Below are 22,621 nucleotides of genomic sequence, written 5' to 3'. Positions count from 1 at the left end.
GACGGTGGACAGGGTTTTTGGCGGGGAGTCGGAGGAGGGACGGGAGTAGGAGGAGGGACGGGGAGTCGGAGGAGAGACGGGGAGTCGGTGGAGAGACGGGGAGTCGGTGGAGAGACGAGGAGGACGTTAGCAAGACGGGGAGTCGGAGGGGAGACGGGGAGACGGAGGAGAGACGGGGAGACGGAGGAGAGACGGGGAGTCAGAGGGGGACAGGGAGTCGGGGGGGACAGGGAGTCGGGGGGGACAGGGAGTCGGGGGGGACAGGGAGTCGGGGGGGGACGGGGAGTCGGAGGAGAGACGAGGAGGACAGTGGACGGGGTTTTTGGTGGGGAGTCAGAGGAGAGACGGGGAGACGGAGGAGAGACGGGGAGTCGGAGGGGGGACGGGGAGACGGAGGGGGAATGGGGAGTCGGTGGAGAGACGGGGAGTCAGAGGAGAGACGAGGAGGACGGTGGACGGGGTTTTTGGCGGGGAGTCGGAGGGGAGACGAGGAGGACAGTAGAGAGACAGGGAGTCGGACGGGAGACGGAGTCGGAGGAGAGACGGGGAGATGGAGGAGAGACGGGGAGACGGAGGACAGACGGGGAGTCGATGGGGGGGACGGGGAGTCGGAGGGGGGACAGGGAGCCGAAGGAGAGACGGGGAGTCGGAGGAGAGACGGGGAGGACGGTAGAGAGACGGGGAGTCGGAGGGGAGACGGGGAGTCGGAGGGGAGACGGGGAGTCGGGGGGGGACGGGGAGTCGGGGGGGGACGGGAAGTCGGGGGGGGACGGGGAGTCGGAGGGGGGGGACTGGGAGTCGGAGGGGGGGGACTGGGAGTCGGAGGGGGGGGACTGGGAGTCGGAGGGGGGGACTGGGAGTCGGAGGGGGGGACGGGGAGTCGAAGGAGAGACGGGGAGTCGGAGGAGAGACGAGGAGGATGGTGGACGGGGTTTTTGGCGGGGAGTCGGAGGAGTGACGGGAGTAGGAGGAGGGACGGGGAGTTGGAGGGGGGACGGGGAGTCGGAGGAGAGACGAGGAGGACGGTAGCGAGACGGGGAGTCGGAGGGGAGACGGGGAGACGGAGGGGTGACAGGGAGTCGAAGGAGAGACGGGGAGTCGGAGGAGAGACGAGGAGGACGGTGGACGGAGTTTTTGGCGGGGAGTCGGAGGAGGAACGGGAGTAGGAGGAGGGACGGGGAGGGGGGACGGGGAGTCGGAGGGGGGGACTGGGAGTCGAAGGAGAGACGGAGAGTCAGAGGAGAGACGAGGAGGATGGTGGACGGGGTTTTTGGCGGGCAGTCGGAGGAGAGTCAGGTAGTCAGAGGAGAGATGGGGAGGACGGTAGAGAGACGGGGAGTCGGAGGTGAGACAGGGAGACGGAGGAGAGACGAGGAGTCGCGGGGGACGGGGAGTCGGAGGGGGGATGGGGAGTCGATAGAGAGACAGGTTGTCGGAGGAGAGACGGGGAGTCGGAGGGGGGACGGGGAGTCGGAGGGGGGACGGGGAGTCGGAGGGGGGACGGGGAGTCGGAGGAGGGACGGGGAGTCGGAGGGGGGACGGGGAGTCGGAGGGGGGACGGGGAGTCGGAGGGGGGACGATGAGTCGGAGGGGGGACGATGAGTCGGAGGGGGGACGATGAGTCGGAGGGGGGACGGGGAGTCGGAGGGGGGACGGGGAGTCGGAGGGGGGACGGGGAGTCGGTGGAGAGACGGGGAGTCAGAGGAGAGACGGGGAGTCAGGGGAGAGACGGGGAGGACGGTAGAGAGACGGGGAGGACGGTAGAGAGACGGGGAGTCAGAGGGGAGATGGGGAGACGGAGGAGAGACGGGGGGTCGTAGGAGAGACGAGGAGGACGGTGGACGGGGTTTTTGGCAGGGAGTCGGAGGAGGGACGGGAGTAGGAGGAGGGACGGGGAGTCGGTGGAGAGACGGGGAGTCGGAGGAGAGACGGGGAGGACGGTAGAGAGACGGGGAGATGGAGGAGAGACGGGGAGTCGGAGGGGGATGGGGAGACGGAGGAGAGACGGGGAGTCGGAGGGGGGGACGGGGAGTCGTAGGGGCGACAGGGAGTCGAAGGAGAGACGGGGAGTCGGACGAAAGATGAGGAGGATGGTGGACAGGGTTTTTGGCGGGGAGTCAGAGGAGAGACGGGGAGACGGAGGAGAGACGGGGAGTCGGAGGGGGGGACGGGGAGTCGTGGGGGGATAGGGAGTCGAAGGAGAGACGGGGAGTGGGACGAAAGATGAGGAGGATGGTGGACGGGGTTTTTGGCGGGGAGTCGGAGGAGGGACGGGGAGTCGGAGGAGAGACGGGGAGTCGGTGGAGAGACGGGGAGTTGGAGGAGAGACGAGGACGGTGGACAGGGTTTTTGGCGGCGAGTCAGAGGAGGGACGGGAGTAGGAGGAGGGACGGGGAGTCGGAGGGGGGACGGGGAGTCGAAGGAGAGACGGGGAGTCGAAGGAGAGACGGGGAGTCGAAGGAGAGACCGGGAGGACGGTAGAGAGACGGGGAGTCGGAGGGGAGACGGGGAGTCGGAGGAGAGACGGGGAGTCGGAGGAGAGACGGGGAGTCGGAGGAGAGACGAGGACGGTGGACAGGGTTTTTGGCGGGGAGTCAGAGGAGGGACAGGAGTAGGAGGAGGAACGGGGAGTCGGAGGGGGGACGGGGAGTCGGAGGAGAGACGGGGAGATGGAGGGGGGACGGGGAGACGGAGGGGGGATGGGGAGTCGGTGGAGAGACGGGGAGTCAGAGGAGAGACGAGGAGGACGGTGGACGGGGTTTTTGGCGGGGAGTCGGAGGGGAGACGAGGAGGACAGTAGAGAGACAGGGAGTCGGACGAGAGACGGAGTCGGAGGAGAGACGGGGAGACGGAGGGGAGACGGAGGAGAGACGGGGAGACGGAGGAGAGACGGGGAGTCGGAGGGAGGACGGGGAGTCGAAGGAGAGACGGGGAGGACAGTAGAGAGACGGGGAGTCGGAGGGGGGATGGGGAGTCAAAGGAGAGACGGGAGTCGGAGGAGAGACGAGGAGGACGGTGGACGGAGTTTTTGGCGGGGAGTCGGAGGAGGGACGGGAGTAGGAGGAGGGACGGGGAGGGGGGACGGGGAGTCGGAGGGGGGGACCGGGAGTCGAAGGAGAGACGGGGAGTCAGAGGAGAGACGAGGAGGATGGTGGACGGGGTTTTTGGCGTGGAGTCGGAGAGTCGGGTAGTCAGAGGAGAGACGGGGAGGACGGTAGAGAGACGGGGAGGACGGTAGAGAGACAGGAAGGACGGTAGAGAGACGGGGAGGACGGTAGAGAGACGGGGAGATGGAGGAGGGACGGAGAGTCAGAGGAGGGATGGGGAGTCGGAGGGGGTACGGGGAGTCGGAGGAGAGACGAGGAGGACGGTGGACGGGGTTTTTGGCAGGGAGTCGGAGGAGAGACGAGGAGAACGGTAATGAGACAGGGAGTCGGACGGGAGACGGAGTCAGAGGAGAGACGGGGAGTCGATGGGGGGGGACAGGGAGTCGGAGGAAAGACGTGGAGGACGGTGGACAGGGTTTTTGGCGGGGAGTCGGAGGAGGGACGGGAGTAGGAGGAGGGACGGGGAGTCGGAGGAGAGACGGGGAGTCGGTGGAGAGACGGGGAGTCGGTGGAGAGACGAGGAGGACGTTAGCAAGACGGGGAGTCGGAGGGGAGACGGGGAGACGGAGGAGAGACGGGGAGACGGAGGAGAGACGGGGAGTCAGAGGGGGACAGGGAGTCGGGGGGGACAGGGAGTCGGGGGGGACAGGGAGTCGGGGGGGGACGGGGAGTCGGAGGAGAGACGAGGAGGACAGTGGACGGGGTTTTTGGTGGGGAGTCAGAGGAGAGACGGGGAGACGGAGGAGAGACGGGGAGTCGGAGGGGGGGACGGGGAGTCGTGGGGGCACAGGGAGTCGAAGGAGAGACGGGGAGTCGGACGAAAGATGAGGAGGACGGTGGACGGGGTTTTTGGCGGGGAGTCGGAGGAGGGACGGGGAGTCGGAGGAGAGACAGGGAGTCGGTGGAGAGACGGGGAGTTGGAGGAGAGACGGGGAGGACGGTAGAGAGACGGGGAATCGGAGGGGAGACGGGGAGTCGGAGGGGAGACGGGGAGTCGGAGGAGAGACGAGGACGGTGGACAGGGTTTTTGGCGGGGAGTCAGAGGAGGGACAGGAGTAGGAGGAGGAACGGGGAGTCGGAGGGGGGACGGGGAGTCGGAGGAGAGATGGGGAGACGGAGGGGGGACGGGGAGACGGAGGGGGGATGGGGAGTCGGTGGAGAGACGGGGAGTCAGAGGAGAGACGAGGAGGACAGTGGACGGGGTTTTTGGCGGAGAGTCGGAGGGGAGACGAGGAGGACAGTAGAGAGACGGAGTCGGACGGGAGACGGAGTCGGAGGAGAGACGGGGAGTCGGAGGGGGGACGGGGAGTCGGAGGAGAGACGAGGAGGACGGTAGAGAGATGGGGAGTCGGACGGGAGACGGAGTCGGAGGAGAGACGGGGAGACGGAGGAGAGACGGGGAGTCGATGGGGGGGACGGGGAGTCGGAGGGGGGACAGGGAGTCGAAGGAGAGACGGGGAGTCGGAGGAAAGACGAGGAGGACGGTGGACGGGGTTTTTGGCGGGGAGTCGGAGGAGGGACGGGAGTAGGAGGAGGGACAGGGAGTCGGAGGGGGGACGGGGAGTCGAAGGAGAGACGGGGAGGACGGTAGAGAGACGGGGAGTCGGAGGAAAGACAGGGAGGATGGCGGACCAGGTTTTTAACGGGGAGTCGGAGGAGAGACAGCGAGGACGGCGGAAAGACTGGGAGTCGGAGAGACGGGGAGTCGAAGGAGAGACGGGGAGAATGGTGGAGAGACGACAGAGAGACGGGGAGTTGGGGGACAGACGGGGAGTCGGAGGAGAGACGGGGAGGATGGAGGAGAGATGGGGAGGAAGGCGGAGAGACGAGGAGGACGGAGGAGAGACGGGGAGGACGGAGGAGAGACGGGGAGGACGGCGGAGAGACGGGGAGTCGGAGGAGAGAAGGGGAGTCGGAGGAGAGACGGGGAGTCGGAGGAGAGACGAGAAGTCGGAGGAGAGACGAGGAGGACGGTGGAGAGACGGGGAGTCGGAGGAGAGATGGGGAGTCGGAGGAGAGACGTGGAGGACGGTGGAGAGACGGGGAGTCGGAGGAGAGACGTGGAGGACGGCGGATGTGCGGAGAGGCTACGGTCTATCACTCCGGGTGGTCCCGAGCCGTGAGTCGACAGAATCCGGGTGGTCGTCAAGAATCGATTGAGCTCCAACGGTTGCGCGCGAAGAACTTGGACTTTGATAAGTCTTGGCGCCTTTTTTTCATTACTTCCTTGTCTGTATCGAATTTATATTAATGTCATAGACTTAGTAATTTCTATAAAGTGTACTTGGTAAAACATACTGGGTGTGCTGGCTGATGATTGATGTTGGGATTGATTCGGGCGGCAACCGACTCCGTGGGAAGCGTTGAGGCAGGTGCTGGGTGGGATTTCCCCTAGACATATACGAGCCAATATAACTGAGCGTTACATATTCAATATACGTAATTGATTTACTTGTTTATTTATTATTATTTTTTCTCTCTCTCTGCTAGATTATGCATTGCATTGAACTGCTGCTGCTAAGTTAACAAGTTTCACATCACATGCCGGTGATAATAGACCTGATTCTGATTTCTTCATTCCTCGTCTGTTAGGCCAGAGTAGTGCAGTGAGGATGGCTCCGGGGCAGTGTTTTCCACTGTGGGAGGTAGGTAGGAAGTCATTTTCACCTAGTGCACTGAGCTGCAGCTCCTGAAAGACTGCATTAAGGAAATGGAGCTGCAGCTCGATTACTGTTAACTCAAACGGGAGAATGAGGAGCCGATACACAGGAGCCACAGGAAGATAGTCACCCCTGGATCACAGAAGACAGTTTACTGGGTGACTGTCAGGAGAAGGAGAAAAGATGCACAGTGAGTGGCCATTCCCCTCAATACCAAGCATACAACTTTAGATACAATCGAGGGGGACGACCTGCCAGGACTCTGGCACTGAGTCTGGTGTTGTGGCTCGGAAGAGCAGAGAGTTGAAGAGGATTGCAGTGGTGATAAGAGATCCCCTAGTCAAAGGAATAGAGACAAGGTTCTGTGGGTGTCACAGGGATACCCGGATAGCATGCTGCCTCCGAGGTGGCAGGGACAGGAATGTCTTGGATCGGGTCCATGGAATTCTCAAGGGCGGGAGTGAGCAGCCGGAAGTCTAGGTACATTTTGGCACCAATGACACAAGTAAACAAGGTGAGGATGTCCTGAAGAGAGAATTTAGGGAGTTGAGTAGAAAGATGAAAAACAGGACCTCCAGGGTAGTACCCACCGCATTGCTGCTTGTGCCATGGGCCAGTGAGGGTAAGAATAGGGTAGTTTGGCAGGTGACTGTGTGGCTGAGGAATTGGTGAAGGTGGCAGGGGTTCAGAATTCTGGATCACAGGGATCTCTTCTGAGGAAGTTACGGGGATGGGTTACACCTGAAACCGAAGGGGTCCGTTATCCTTTCAGCCAGGTTGGCTAGGATTGTTCCTAAGGGTTTAAACTTATTTGGCATGAGGATGGGACCAGAGTGATAGTGCTGGAGATCAGGTAGCTGGATTACAAACAGACATACAGTAATGTGCAGTGAGGAGAGGATGATGATGGAGCAAAATTGCAGTCAACAGGATGAGTTACGACATAAAGGTGGACAGAATCAAAAAGGGTGAATACAGGACTGAAGGTGTTATATTGGTATGTGTGCAGTGTACGGAATAAGGTAGATGAGTTTGCAGCACAGTTGCAGATTGGCACGTATGATATTGTAGGCATCACTGGATCATGGTGGAAAGAAGATTATAGCTGGGAGCTTAATGTTCAGGAATACACACTGTATTGAGAGGATAGGCAAGAAAGCAAAGGAGCCGGTGTTGCTCTGTTGGTAAAAAATGAAATCAAATCGTTAGAAATAGGTGACATCAGATCAGAAGGCATTGAAACATTGTGGATAGAGCAAAGGAAATGCAAGGGTAAAAAGATCCTGATGGGATTAGTATAAAGACACCCCCCACCAAACAGTAGTAAAGATCTGGTCTACAAATTTCAACAGGAGATAGAAAATGCATGCCAAAAGGGCAATGTTTCAATAGTCATGGGGGATTTCAATATGCAGGTAGATTGGGAAAGTCAGGTTGGTGTGGATTCCAGGAAGAGGAATTTCTAGAGTGTTTACGAGATGGCTTTTTAGAGCAGCTTGTGGTTGAGTCCACTAGGGGATCAGCTATTCTGGATTGGGTGTTGTGCAATAAACTGAAATTGCTTAGAGACCTTAAGGCAAAGGAACGCTGAGGGGCAGGTGATCATAATATGATCGAACTCACCCTGAAATTTGAGAAGGAGAAGATAAAGTCAGATGGAGTAAAGGGAAATGCAGAGGCATGAAAGAGGAATTAGCCAGAACTGATTGGAAAGAACACTAGCAGGGATGATGGCAGAGCAACAATGGCTGGAATTTCTGGAAGCAATTCAGAAGGCACAGGATATATACATCACAAAGAGTAAGAAATATTCTAAAGGAAAGATGACACAACCGTGGCTAACAAGGGAAGTCAAAGCCAGCAGAACAGCAAAAACTAGTGGGAAGTTAAAGGATTGGGAAGTTTTAAAAACCAAAAGAAGGCAACTAAAAAAGTAATTAAGAAGGAAAGAAGGTAAAGATAGAATACCATAAGACATAGGAGCAGAATTAGGTCGTTTGACCCCATCAAGTCTGCTCCACCATTCAATCATGGCTGATCCATTTTCCCCTTCTCAGCCACACTCCCCGACCTTCTCCCAGTAACCTTTGATGCCGTGTCCAAACAAGAACCTATCAATATCTGCCTTGTACACCCAACGATCTGGCCTCCACAGCTGCCTGTGGCAACAAATTCCACAAATTCACCACCCTCTGGCTGAAGAAATTTCTCCGCATCTCTATTTTAAATGGATGCTCCTCTATCCTGAGGCTGTGCCCTCTTGTCCTAGACTCCCCTACCATGGGAAACATCCTTTCCACATCTACTCTGTGTAGGCCTTTCAACATTTGAAAGGTTTCAATGAGATCCCCCCTCATCCTTCTAAATTACAGCAAGTACAGACCCAGAGCCATCAAACGTTCCTCATTTGATAACCCTTTCATTCCCAGAATCATCCTTGTGAACCTCCTCTGGACCCTTTCCAAATCCAGCACATCTTTTCTTAGAGGAGGAGCCCAAAACTGTTCACGATACTCAAGGTGAGCCCTCACCAGTGCCTTATAAAACCTCAGCATCACCTTCCTGCTCTTGTATTCTAGACCTTTTGAAATGAATGCTAACATTGCACTTGCCTTCCTCAACATCAACTCAACCTGCAAGTTAACCTTTAGGTTATTCTGCACAATGACACCCAAGTACCTTTGCATCTCAGATTTCTGGATTTTGTCCCCATTTAGAAATTTATTTCTACTACCCATGTGCACGACCATGCATTTTCCAACATTGTATTTCATTTGTCACCCTCTTGCCTATTCTTTTAATCTGTCTAAGTCCTTCTGCATCCTACCTGTTTCCTCAACACTACCTGCCCTTTCACCAATCTTCATATCATCTACAAACTTGGCAACAAAGCCATTTATTCCATCATTTAAATCATTGACATACAGCATAAAAAGAAGCGGTCCCAACAACGACCACTGCAGAACAGCACTAGTCACTGGCAGCCAATCAGAAAAAGATCGTTTTATTCCCACCCGCCTCCTACCAATCAGCCAATGCTCTAACCATGTTAGCATTTTTCCTGTAATACCATGGGCTCTTAACTTGGTAAGCGGCCTCATGTGTGGCACCTTGTCGAAGGCCTTCTGAAAATAAAAAAAATAATCAACATCCCTTTAGCTATCCCACTTATAACCTCCTCAAAGAATTCTAACAGGTTCGTCAGGCTAGATTTTCGCTTAAGAAAACCATGCTGACTTTGTCCTATCTTGTCCTGTGTCACCAAGTACTCCATAACCTCATCCTTAACAATTGACTCCAACATCTTCCCAACCACTGAGGTCAGGCTAACTGGTCTATAATTTCCTTTCTGCTGATTTTTGAAAGGTCGTTACTAATGCCTCCACAGTCTCTAACGCGACCTCTTTCAGAACCCTAGGGTGCAGCTCATCTGGTCCGGGTGAACTTTTTGAGCAGCTTCTCCCTTGTAGTCGTAACTGCCCTAACTTCTCTTCCTTCCAATATCTGGCGTGCTGCTAGTGTCTTCCACGGCGAAAAATGATGCAAAATACCAAAGCAGGTGAGCCAATAATTTTAAAGAGGATACCAAAAATTTCTTCAGATACTAAAGTGTAAAATAGAGGAGAGCGTGAATATCGGACTGCTGGAAAACAGTGCTGGAGAGGTCATAATAGGAGGCAAGAAAATGGCAGACGAACTGAATAAGTATTTTGCATCAGTCTTCACTGTGGAAGACACTAGCAGTACGATGGAAGTTCCAGGAGTCACGGGTCACTAGTCACTAGTCACCATTACTAGAGAGAAGGTTCTTGGGAAACTGAAATGTCTGAAGGTAGATAAGTCACCTGGACCAGATGGTGTACATCCCAGAGTTCTGAAAGAGGTGGCTGAAGAGATTGTGGAGGCATTAGTAATGATCTTTCAAGAATCACTAGGTTTTGGAATGGTTCTGGAAGACTGGAAAATTGCAAACGTCACTCCACTCTTCAAGAGGGGAGAGAGGCAAAAGAAAGGCCAGATAGTTGACCTCAGTGGTTGGGAAGATGTTGGAGATGATTATCAAGGATGAGGTCTCAGGGTACTTGAAGGCACGTGATAAAACAGGCCATAGCTGAATCACAAGATTGGAACAGAAGAGGAGCGTCCCGCTCCCTCCGGATGAACCCGACCTGGTGGCATCGAGATTCATCGTCACCGAGGAAGACGTTAGAAGGGCCTTCCTGAAGATAAATCCAAGGAAGGCGACGGGCCCAGATGGCGTCCCAGGATGGGTTCTCCAGGCCTGTGCAAGCAAGCTAGCTGGAGTGTTTGCTGACATCTTCAACTGCTCCTTGCTTCAGTCTAAGATCCCCTCATGTTTTAGGAAGGCAACGATAATCCCAGTGCCGAAGAAGTGTGAGGTGGCATGCCTGAATGACTATCGACCTGTGGCTCTGACATCAATTGCTATGAAGTGCTTCGAGAGATTGGTTATGACACACATCAACCACAGCCTACCGGTCAACCTCAACGTTTTGCAATTAGCCTACCGGAGAAACAGGTCAATGGCAGATGCCATCTCTCTGGCCCTACATTCCTCCTTAGAACACCTGGAGAATAAAGACGCATACATAAGGCTCCTTTTCATTGACTACAGCTCTGCCTTTAATACCATCATGCTAAATAAACTGATTCCTAAGCTCCGGAACCTGGGCCTTAGCACTCAGATCTGCAGCTGGATCTTCAACTTCCTCACAGACAGGACCCAGGCTGTAAAAATAGGGGACAAGCTCTCCTCTACAATCACTCTGAGCACCGGTGCCCCACAAGGCTGTGTACTCAGCCCCCTGCTGTACTCACTGTACACCCATGATTGTGTAGCCAAGTTTCCATCAAACTCAATATATAAGTTTGCTGATGACACAACAATTGTAGGCCGTATCTCGGGTAACGATGAGTTTGAGTACAGAGAGGAAATTAAGAACCTGGTGGCATGGTGCGAAGACAATAACCTATCCCTCAACGTCAGCAAGACGAAGGAATTGGTTGTTGACTTCAGAAGGAGTAGCGGACCGCACAACCCAATTTACATTGGTGGTGCGCAAGTGGAACAGGTCAAAAGCTTTAAGTTCCTCGGGGTCAATATCACAAATAACCTGACTTGGTCCAACCAAGCAGAGTTCACTGCCAAGAAGGCCCACCAGCCCCTTTACTTCCTGAGAAAACTAAAGAAATTTGGCCTGTCCCCTAAAACCCTCACTAATTTTTATAGATGCACCGTGGAAAGCATTCTTCTAGGGTGCATCACAACTTGGTATGGAAGTTGTCCTGTCCAAGACCGCAAGAAGCTGCAGAAGATCGTGAACACAGCGCAGCACATCACACAAACCAACCTTCCGTCCGTGGACTCGCTTTACACCGCACGCTGTCGGAGCAGTGCTGCCAGGATAATCAAGGACACGACCCACCCAGCCAACACACTTTTCGTCCCTCTTCTCTCCGGGAGAAGGCTCAGGAGCTTGAAGACTCGTACGGCCAGATTTGGGAACAGCTTCTTTCCAACTGTGATAAGGCTGCTGAACGGATCCTGACCCGGATCTGGGCCGTACCCTCCAAATATCCAGACCTGCCTCTCAGTTTTTTTGCACTACCTTACTTCCCATTTTTCTATTTTCTATTTATGATTTATAATTTAAATTTTTAATATTTACTAATTTTAACTATTTTTAATATTTATAGTATGTAATATTTGTAATCCAGGGAGTGTGAAGTGCAGAATCAAATATCGCTGTGATGATTGTACGTTCTAGTACCAATTGTTTGGCGACAATAAAGTATAAAGTATAAGTAGTCAGTATGGTTTCCTCAAAAGAAAATCTTGCTTGACAACTCTGTTGAAATTCTCTGAAAGATAGACAAAGGACAGTCGGTTGATGTTGTGCACTTCACTTTTGAGGTGGTCTTTGCCAAGGTGCCATGCATGGGGCTGCTTAACAAGTTGTGTGCCCATGGTATTACAGGAATGATACAAGCATGGATAAAGCAGTGGCTGACTGGCAGGAGGCAAAGAGATGGAATAAAGGGAGCCTGTTCTGGCTGGCTGCTGGTGACAAGTGATGACCCACAGGGGTCTGTGTTGGGACCGATTCTTTTTACACTGTATGTCAATGATTTGGATGATGGAATTGATGGTTTTGTTGCAAAGTTTGCCAATGATGAGAAGATAGGTAGAGGGGCAGGTAGTTTTGAGGAAGCAGATAGGCTACAGAAAGTCTTGGTTTCAGATTAGAAGAATGGGCAAAGAAGTGGCAAATGAAATACAATGCCATGCACTTTGGTAAAGAAATGAAAGGGTAGACTATTTTCAAAATGGAAAGAAAATACAGAAAACTGAGGTGCAAAGTGACTTGGGAGTCCTTGTTCAGGGTTCTCTAAAGGTTAACTTGTAGGTTGAGTCTGTGGTGAAGAAGGCAAGTGTTGGCATTCATTTCAAGAGGGCTAGAATATAAAAGCGAGGGTGTAGAGTTGAAACTTTATAAAGTACTGGTGAGGCCTCTCTGGGTATTTTGAGCAGTTTGGGCCCTTATCTTAGAAAGGACATTCTGAAACTGGAGAAGGTTCAAAGGAGTTTCACAAAAATGATTCCAGGTTTGAATGGCAGGATATGTCCGTGAAGAGCTTTTGATGGCTCTGCACCTGTATTCCCTGGAAGCTCGAAGAATGAGGGGTAAACTCATTGAAGCCTATCGTTTGGTGAAAGGCCTTGATATGTGGAGAGGATGTTTCCTACGGTAGGGGAGTCCAAGACCAGAGTACACAGTCTCAGGATAGAAGGGCGTCATTTTAGAATGGAGATGAGGAGGAATTTCTTTAGCCAGACTGGTGAATCTGTGGAATTCTTTGCCACAAGCAGCTGTGGAGGTGAAGTCAGTATATATATTTAAGGAAGAGGTTGATAGATTCTTAATTAGTCAGAGAATGAAAGGATATGTGGAGAAGACAGGAGATCATGGCTGAGAAGAAAGTTGGATCGGCCATGATGAAATGACTTGGCAGAAAATTGGAGCACTCAGAGGGCACAAGACACCCATGTGGTCACAGGGGAACATGCAAACACCACACATACAGCGCCAGAGCTCGCGATCAAACTCAAGGCTACTTTGCAGAGCTTTGGGGAAACCCCAGCTGTCAGTGTTCTCGGGCTGAGTTGGAGACTCGATACTCACGGAGTGCAGGGCACCCTGATGTCCAGCGGCCGATCACACGAGAGGCAGTGGAAATGACTGATGAGCTGCCTGAGGGGAGGGACGGACACAGGCTGAGGGTCAGAGCACATGGTGGGGGAGATGTAGCAGGGATGGGGTAACTGGGAGGGGGCAGGGAAGTGGAACACGGCAGAGCCGGGGTGACAGGGGAAGTAGGGGGTGTGGTTGGGTAGGGATGGTCGGAGAGTGCAGGCAATTGGGCAGGGACGGTCGGAGAGTGAGGGCGGTTGGGCAGGGACGGTCGGAGGGTGAGGGCGATTGGGCAGGGACGGTCGGAGAGCGCGGATCGTTGGGTAGGGACGGTCGGAGAAGGCGGGCGGTTGGGCAGGGACAGTCGGAGACTGCGGGCGGATGGGCAGGGTCAGTCGGAGAGTGCGGATCGTTGGGCAGGAATGGTCGGAGAGTGTGGGCGGTTGGGTAGGGACGGACGGAGAGTGCGGATCGTTGGGTAGGGACGGACAGAGAGTGAGGGCGGTTGGGCAGGGACGGTCGGAGAGTGTGGGTGGTTGGGCAGGGACGGTCGGAGAGTGCGGGCGGTTGGGCAGGGACAGTCGGAGAGTGAGGGCAGTTAGGCAGGGACGGTCGGAGAGTGCGGGTGGTTGGGTAGGAACTGTCGGAGAGTGAGGGCGGTTGGGCAGGGACGGTCGGAGAGTGCGGGCGGTTGGGCAGGGACGGTCGGAGACTGCGGATCGTTGGGCAGGGACAGTCGAAGAGTGCGGATCGTTGGGTAGGGACGGTCGGAGAAGGCGGGCGGTTGGGCAGGGACAGTCGGAGACTGCGGGCGGATGGGCAGGGTCGGTCGGAGAGTGCGGATCATTGGGTAGGAACGGTCGGAGACTGCGGGTCGTTGGGCAGGGACGGTCAGAGAGTGAGGGCGGTTGGGTAGGGACGGACGGAGAGTGCGGATCGTTGGGTAGGGACGGACGGAGAGTGTGGGCGGTTGGGCAGGGACGGTCGGAGAGTGCGGGCGGTTGGGCATGGACGGTCGGAGAGTGAGGGCGGTTAGGCAGGGACGGATGGAGAGTGCGGATCGTTGGGCAGGGACGGTCGGAGAGTGCGGGCGATTGGGTAGGGACAGTCGGAGAGTGCGGATCGTTGGGCAGGGACGGTCGGAGAGTGAGGGCGTTTGGGCAGGGACGGTCGGAGAGTGCGGATCGTTGGGCAGGGACAGTCGGAGAGTGCGGATCGTTGGGCAGGGACAGTCGGAGAGTGCGGGTAGTTGGGGTAGGGAAGGAGTGGGGTGGTTGGGTAGGGAAGGAGTGGGGTGGTTGGGTAGGGAAGGAGTGGGGTGGTCTATCAGATGGGACATCACTCACTTCCTGAGCACAGCAGCTCCCTGCTCCGTCCCTTGGGGGGTCTGTAGAAGTTTCCGGACTTTTCTCCATCGCTCCTCCAGCTGCTTCTTCAATGGCTCCAGTTCAATCCGGTCCAGCTACCGAAACGGAGAGCGTCAGTCACCGGGAGAGGGAGCGCGTCTGTCACAGAGACGGAGACGGGGAGAGACAGGGAGAGACGGGGCATCTGTTGCCGGGAGAGGGAGGGAGCGCGTCCGTCACAGAGACGGGGAGACAGGGAGAGACAGGGAGATGAGAAGAGACAGGGAGAGAGGGAGAGACAGAGAGACGGGGAGAGACGGAGAGAGACGGAGAGAGACGGAGAGAGAGACGGAGAGAGACCGGGAGATGGGGAGAGACAGGGAAACGGGGAGAGACTGAGAGACGGGAGAGACTGAGAGACGGGGGAGACAGGGAAACGGGGAGAGACAGAGAGATTGAGCATCTGTTGCCGGGAGAGGGAGGGAGCGCGTCCGTCACAGAGACAGAGAGACAGTGGGGGGGGGGAGCGTCCGTCAGCGGGAGATGGAGCACCATGGAGAGCAAGAGCAAGAGCAAGAGCAGGAGCAGGAGCAGGAGCGAGAGAGAGAGAGAGAGAGACACACACACAGGACGGGAGGGATTTTGAGGGGATGGAAGGAATGTGGGGGAGGGGGTGGGGACAGGTGGTGACCATGGGGGAGGGGACAGGGGAGAGGGGATGTTTGTGGGGGAAAGGACAGGGACTGACATGGGGGGAGGGGACAGGGGACAGGAACTGACTGTGGGGAAGGGGACAGGGGATGTCCATGGGGGAGGGGGAGGGGACAGGTGGTGACAGGGGACTGGGACTGACATGGGGGAGGGGACAGGGGACAGGAACTGACGTGGGGGAGGGGACAGGGGACAGAGGATGTCTGTGGGGGAGGGAACAGGGGACAGGGACTGACTATGGGGGAGGGGACAGGGGACAGGGGACAGGGACTGATCATGGGGGAGGGGACAGGGACTGACTGTGGGGGAGGGGACAGGGGATGTCTATGGGGTAGCGGACAGGGGACTGACCATGGGGGAAGGGACAGGGACTGACTATGGGGGAGGGGACAGGGACTGATCATGGGGGAGGGGACAGGGGATGTCTGTGGGGTAAGGTTCAGGGGACAGGGGATGTCTGTAGGGTAGGGGACAGGGGATGTCCGTGGGGAAGGGGACAAGGGGACAGGGGACGTCTGTGGGGTAGGGGACAGGGGACGTCTGTGGGGTAGGGGACAGGGACTGACTGTGGGCGAGGGGACAGTGACTGATCGTGGGGGAGGGGACATGGGATGACTGTGGGGGAGGGGACAGGGACTGACTGTGGGGGAGGGGACAGGGACTGATCGTGGGGGAGGGGACAGGGACTGACCATGGGGGAGGGGACAAGGGACACACGACAGGGGATATCTGTGGGTGAGAGGACAGGGGACAGGGACTGACTATGGGGGAGGGGACAGGGACTGATCATGGGGGAGGGGACAGGGGATGTCTGTAGGGTAGGGTTCAGGGACAAGGGATGTCTGTGGGTAGGGGACAGGGGATGTCTGTGGGGGAGGGGACAGGGGACAGGGACTGACTGTGGGGGAGGGGACAGGGGACAGGGGACAGGGGACAGGGACTGATCGTGAGGGAGGAGACAGGGGATGTCCGTGGGGAAGGGGACAGGGACTGATCGTGGGCGAGGGGACAGGGACTGATCGTGGGGGAGGGGACAGGAGACGGGGATGTCTGTGGGGTAGGGGACAGGGACTGACTGTGGGGGAGGGGGGGAGGGGACAGGGGACAGGGACTGATCATGGGGGAGGGGACAGGGGATGTCTGTGGGGGAGGGGACAGGGACTGACATGAGGGAAGAGGAAGGAAGATAAACGTGGGGTGGAGTGAGCAGGGGATGATGGGGGGCAGGGAACAGCACTTGACTGCGGGATTGGGGAGGAGACAAGATGACGGTAGGGGAAGGAGATGATGGTAGGGGTGGGGAGACAGTGGGGACGGGGTTACCTTGCACTCCATCTCTGCGCTGAGCTGCTGCAAGACTCGGTTCCAGTCCTTCTCATGGGCACAGAGTTTGTTGAGCAGAGACTCCATCATTCGGTTCACTTGCTCCGTCACTGCGTCCATCTGGAGCTGGGGTGGGGATGGACAGAGGAGCCATCAGCCACAACCCTGATCCCCACCAATCCAAACCTGACCCTTGACCTCAAACACCACCCCCCCGATCCCCACCCTCGCTTGGAGAGATGATTGGGGGGGGGGGGAGGCTGTGACATAAAGAGTCACTGGAGGATCGATCTGCTGCTGACTTCAGTCGCAATCGCTCCGACTCCCTCTGTCTCCCAATTACCACCCACACTCCCCCTCCCCACCCACACTCACCCCGCCCCCACCCCACTGCTCACCCCTCCCCACCCCACACAACCGCCCCCTCACTCACTCCTCCCCCGCACTCACTCACCCCTCCTCCACCCCACCGCTCACCCCTCCCCACCCCACACAACTGCCCACTCACTCACCCCTCCCCCGCACTCACCCCTCCCCAGCCCACACGACTGCCCCTTACACCACCCCTCCCCTGCACTTATTCACCCCTCCCCCGCACTCACTCACCCCACTGCTCACCCCTCCCTCACCCCACACAACCGCCCCCTCACTCACCCCTCCCCCACATTCACCCCTCCCCAGCCCACACGACCGCCCCCTATTCACCCCTCCCCCCACACTCACCCCTCCCCTCCCTCACTCACCCCTCCCCCACCCCACACGACCGACCCCCTCACTCACCCCTCCCCCACCCCACACGATCACCCCCCCACTCACCCCTCCCCCGCACTTGGTCTCCAGGCGGCCGAGCGAGTCAAACAGAGACTGAAACAAGAAGGAGAGGTTACTGAGAGACTGGGGGGGTCGGGGTGATGGTGAGCAGGGGAATTGCAAGCGAGACAAATGAGGGGGAGTGGTGATGGGTCAGAGAAGAGAAGGGGGGGAACCGACAGGTCAGGAAAGGGTCACTGGCTCGGGACGTGGGGAGGGGTGACATCGGGTCCAGATGCGGGGGGGGGGGTGGGTGACGGGTCGGGTCAGGGAGGGGATCGGGTATGGACACCCCCTCACCCCACCTGGATATTGCTCTGTTGTTTCTGATCATCCTGGATCAATCGGCTGGTCGTCTGGTTCAGCCTCTCACACTCGGCCTGGAGCTGCTCGATGTGACTCTGCAACTCCGTACACAAGCCCCCCGTCCTGTGGTACAGACACTCTACATTACACATAACTCCGTACACAAGCCCCCGTCCCGTGGTACAGACACTCTACATTACACATAACTCCGTACACAAGCCCCCGTCCCGTGGTACAGACACTCTACATTACACATAACTCCGTACACAAGCCCCCGTCCCGTGGTACAGACACTCTACATTACACATAACTCCGTACACAAGCCCCCGTCCGTGGTACAGACACTCTACATTACACATAACTCCGTACACAAGCCCCCGTCCCGTGGTACAGACACTCTACATTACACATAACTCCGTACACAAGCCCCCGTCCCGTGGTACAGACACTCTACATTACACATAACTCCGTACACAAGCCCCCGTCCCGTGGTACAGACACTCTACATTACACATAAGACCGTAAGACTTAGGAGCAGAATTAGGCCATTTGGCCCATCGAGTCTGCTCCACCATTCCATCATGGCTGATCTTTTTTTTCCTCCTCCTCAACTCCAGTTCCCAGCCTTCTCCCTGTAACTTTGAATGCCATGTCCAATCAAGAACCTATCAATTTCTGCCTTAAATACACCCAATGACCTGGCCTCCACAGCTGCATCTGGCCAGAAATTCAACAAATTCACCACCCTTTGGCTAAAAAAATTTCTCCACATCTGTTTTGAAAGGGCGCCCCTCTATCCTGAGGCTCTGCCCTCTTGTCCTAGACTCTCCCACCACGGGAAACATTCTTTCCACATCTACTCTGTCTAGGCCTTTCAATATTCAAAAGGTTTCAATGAGAACCCCCTCATCCTTCTGAATTCCAGCAAGTACAGACCCAGAGCCATCAAACATTCCTCGTATAATAACCCTTTCATTCCTGGAATCATCCTTGTGAGCCTCCTCTGAACCCTCTCCAATGCCAGCACATCTTTTCTTAGATGAGGAGCCCAAAACTGTTCACACAATACTCAAGGTGAGGCCTCACCAGTGCCTTATAAAACCTCAGCATCACATCCCTGCTCTTGTATCCTAGACGTCTCGAAATGAATACTAACATTGTATTTGCCTTCCTCACCACTGACTCAACCTGCAAGTTAACCTTTAGGGTGTTCTGCACAAGGACTCCCAAGTCCCTTTGCATCTCAGATTTTTAGATTTTCTCCCCATTTAGAAAATAATCTGCACATTTATTTCTACTACCAAAGGGCCTGAACATGCATTTTCCAAGATTGTGTTTCATTTGCCACTTTCTTGTCCATTCTCCTAATCTGTCTAAGTCCTTCTGCATCCTACCTGTTTCCTCAACACTACCTGTCCCTCCACCAATCTTCGTATCATCTGTAAACTTGGCAACAAAGACATCTACTTTATCATCTAAATCATTGATATACAGCATAAAAAGAAGTGGTCCCAACACCGACCCCTGTGGAACTCCACTAGTCACCGGCAGCCAACCAGACAAGGATCCTTTTATTCCCACTCGCTGCCTCCTACCGATCAGCCAATGCTCTAACCAGGTTAGTTACTTTCCTGTAATACCATGGCCTCTTAACTTGGTAAGCAGCCTCATGTGTGGCACCTTGTCAAAGGCCTCTGAAAGTCCAAATATACAACATCCACCACATCCCCTTTATCTTGTAACCTCCTCAAAGAATTCCAGTAGGTTCATCAGGCAGGATTTTCGCTGAAGGAAACCTTGCTGACTTTGTCTTATCTTGTCCTGTGTCACCAAGTTCTCCATAACCTCATCCTTAACATAACATCTTCCCAGCCACTGAGGTCAGGCTAACTGGTCTATAATTTCCTTTCTGCTGCCTTCCTCCTTTACACTCTCCACCACCCCCTCACCGTGACACACTCACCCACCCCCTCACCGTGACACACTCTCCCCACTCCTCACCGTGTCACACTCTCCCCCCACCCCTCACCGTGTCACACTCTCTCCCACCCCCTCACCACTCACCCACCCCCTCACCGTGACACACTCTCCCCCACCCCTCACCGTGTCACACTCTCTCCCACCCCCTCACCGTGACACACTCTCCCCCACCCCCTCACTGTGACACACTCTCCCCCACCCCCTCACCGTGACACACTCACCCACCCCCTCACCGTGACACACTCTCCCCCACCCCTCACCGTGTCACACTCTCTCCCACCCCCTCACCACTCACCCACCCCCTCACCGTGACACACTCTCCCCCACCCCTCACCGTGTCACACTCTCTCCCACCCCCTCACCGTGACACACTCTCCCCCACCCCCTCACTGTGACACACTCTCCCCCACCCCCTCACCGTGACACACTCACCCACCCCCTCACCGTGTCACACTCTCTCCCACCCCTTACTGTGACACACTCACCCATCCCCTCACCGTGTCACACTCTCTCCCACCCCTCACCGTGACACACTCACCCATCCCCTCACCGTGTCACACTCTCCCCCACCCTCTCACCGTGACACACTATCCCCCTCCCCTCACCGTGACACACTATCCCCCTCCCCCTCACCGTGTCACACTCCCCCCACCCCCTCACCGTGACACACTCTCCCCCACCCCCTCACCGTGTCACACTCTCCCCCACCCCCTCACCGTGACACACTCACCCACCCCCTCATTGTGTCACACTCTCCCCCACCCCCTCACTGTGACACACTCTCCCCCACCCCTCAGTGTCACACTCTCCCCCACCCCCTCACCGTGACACTCACCCCCACCCCCTCACAGTGTCACACTCTCCCCCCCACCCCTCAGTGTCACACTCTCCCCCCACCCCCTCAGTGTCACTCTCCCAACCCCTCACAGTGACACACTCTCCCCCACTCCCTCACCGTGACACACTCTCCCCACCCCTCGCAGTGTCACACTCTCCCCCCACCCCTCACCGTGACACAGTCTCCACCCCTCAGTGTCACACTCTCCCCGACCCCCTCACAGTGCCGCACTCTCCCCACCCCTCATTGTGACACACTCTCCCCAACCCCCTCACAGTGCCGCACTCTCCCCACCCCTCACTGTGACACACTCTCCCCAACCCCCTCACAGTGCCGCACTCTCCCCACCCCTCACTGTGACACACTGTCTCCACCCCTCACCGTGACACACTCTCCCCGACCCCCTCACAGTGCCGCACTCTCCCACCCCTCACTGTGACACACTCTCCCCATCCCCTCACCGTGACACACTGTCTCCACTGTCACATACTCCTACAACCCCCCACTGTGACACACACTCCCCCACCCCCTCACCGTGACACACTGTCTCCACCCCTCACCGTGACACACTCTCCCCCCACCCCCTCACCGTGACACACTGTCTCCACCCCTCACCGTGACACACTCTCCCCGACCCCCTTACAGTGCCGCACTCTCCCCACCCCTCACTGTGACACTCTCCCCACCCCCTCACCGTGTCACACACTCTTACAACCCCCACTGTGACACATACTCCCCCACCCTCACCGTGACACACTCTCCCCACCCCCTCACCGTGACACACTCTCTCCCACCCCCTCACCGTGACACACTCTCCCCCATCCCTTCACGGTGACACATCTCCCCCACCCCTTCACAGTGTCACACTCTCCCCACCCCTCACCGTGACACACTCTCCCCCACCCCCTCACCGTGACACACTCTCCCCCACCCCTTCACAGTGTCACACTCTCCCCCACCCCTCACCGTGACACACTCTCTCCCACCCCCTCACCGTGACACACTCACCCACCCCCTCAATGTGACATATGCTCCCCCACCCCCTCACCGTGTCACACTCTCCCCCACCCCCTCACCGTGACACACTCTCCCCCACCCCTTCACGGTGACACATCTCCCCCACCCCTTCACAGTGTCACACTCTCCCCCACCCCTCACCGTGACACACTCTCCCCCACCCCCTCACCGTGACACACTCTCCCCACCCACTCACAGTGTCACACTCTCCCCCACCCCTCACCGTGACACACTCCCCATCCCCTCAGTGTCACACTATCCCCTGCCCCCTCACTGTGACACACTCTCCCAACCCCCTCACCGTGACACTCTCTCCCCACCCCCTCAGTGACACACTCTCCCCTACCTCACCCTGACACACTCTCCTGACCCCCTCAAAGTGACACACTCCCTCACCCCCTCACCGTATCACACTCTCTCCCACTCCCTCACCGTGACTCACTCTCCCCCACCCCCTCACAGTGACACACACTCACCCACCCCCTCTCGGTGTCACACTCTCCCCCACCCCCTCACAGTGACACACACTCCCCACCCCCTCACAGTGACACACTCTCCCCCACCCCCTCACTGTGATAGACACACCCCCACCCCCTCACCACAGATTGCCGGAGATACCTTTGTCCTCTCCCCGGATGAATCAACCAGCGTGTTCACTGTCTCTTGCAGCTTCTGGAAACGCTGGCACAGGTTGCTGGCATCCTGACTGACGTCTAGACTGCAGACGGGACACGTCCCCTCCGTCTGCAGGCCCAGACTCATCCCAAGCAGGGCACAGGAGGAGCCCATGATTTTCTCCAGAACAGCACCCAGTTTGTCCAGCTGTTGGAAGACAAGGGCTGATCAGACCAAGCACCACAGGCCGGAGACAGGACAGTGTCTGCATCCACCTCATGTCTGGGAGCATGTCCAGGTCCATTCCTACCACCACAGGCCGGAGACAGGACAGTGTCTGCATCCACCCCATGTCTGGGACACGTCCAGGTCCATTCCTACCACCACAGGCGGGAGACAACGCAGTGTCTGCCTCCACCTCATGTCTGGGAGCACGTCCTGGTCCAGTCCCACACCGCAGACGGGAGACAGCACAGTGTCTGCCTCCACCTCATGTCTGGGGACACGTCCACGTCCACTCCCAGCTCCGCAGGCCAGAGACATCAGTGTCTGCATCCACCCCACGTCTGGGACACGTCCAGGTCCATTCCTACCACCACAGGCCGGAGACATCAGTGTCTGCCTCCACCTCATGTCTGGGAGCATGTCCAGGTCCATTCCTACCACCGCAGGCCGGAGACATCAGTGTCTGCAT

At 56.7% G+C, this 22,621-nt stretch overlaps 1 protein-coding gene across 1 annotated transcript in view; it reads right to left on the bottom strand.

Moving 5' to 3' along the window:
- Positions 1-22,621, bottom strand: part of LOC140187268 (uncharacterized) — a 102,456-nt gene that overhangs the window by 30,934 nt on the left and 48,901 nt on the right. The window contains exons 9-15 of the mRNA XM_072242402.1: positions 21,932-22,134; positions 17,932-17,964; positions 17,477-17,600; positions 17,178-17,225; positions 16,362-16,487; positions 14,328-14,443; positions 12,973-13,041 (exon numbers count right to left, since the gene is read on the bottom strand). Coding sequence (XP_072098503.1) covers positions 12,973-13,041; positions 14,328-14,443; positions 16,362-16,487; positions 17,178-17,225; positions 17,477-17,600; positions 17,932-17,964; positions 21,932-22,134 — 719 coding nt within the window. The remainder of the gene's footprint in view (positions 1-12,972; positions 13,042-14,327; positions 14,444-16,361; positions 16,488-17,177; positions 17,226-17,476; positions 17,601-17,931; positions 17,965-21,931; positions 22,135-22,621) is intronic.

The sequence above is a fragment of the Mobula birostris genome, chromosome 24, assembly GCF_030028105.1.
Source record: "Mobula birostris isolate sMobBir1 chromosome 24, sMobBir1.hap1, whole genome shotgun sequence".
NCBI lineage: Eukaryota > Metazoa > Chordata > Chondrichthyes > Myliobatiformes > Myliobatidae > Mobula > Mobula birostris.
Note: the sequence above shows the minus strand (reverse complement) of the source record. Positions and strands in the feature narration are given on the sequence as shown.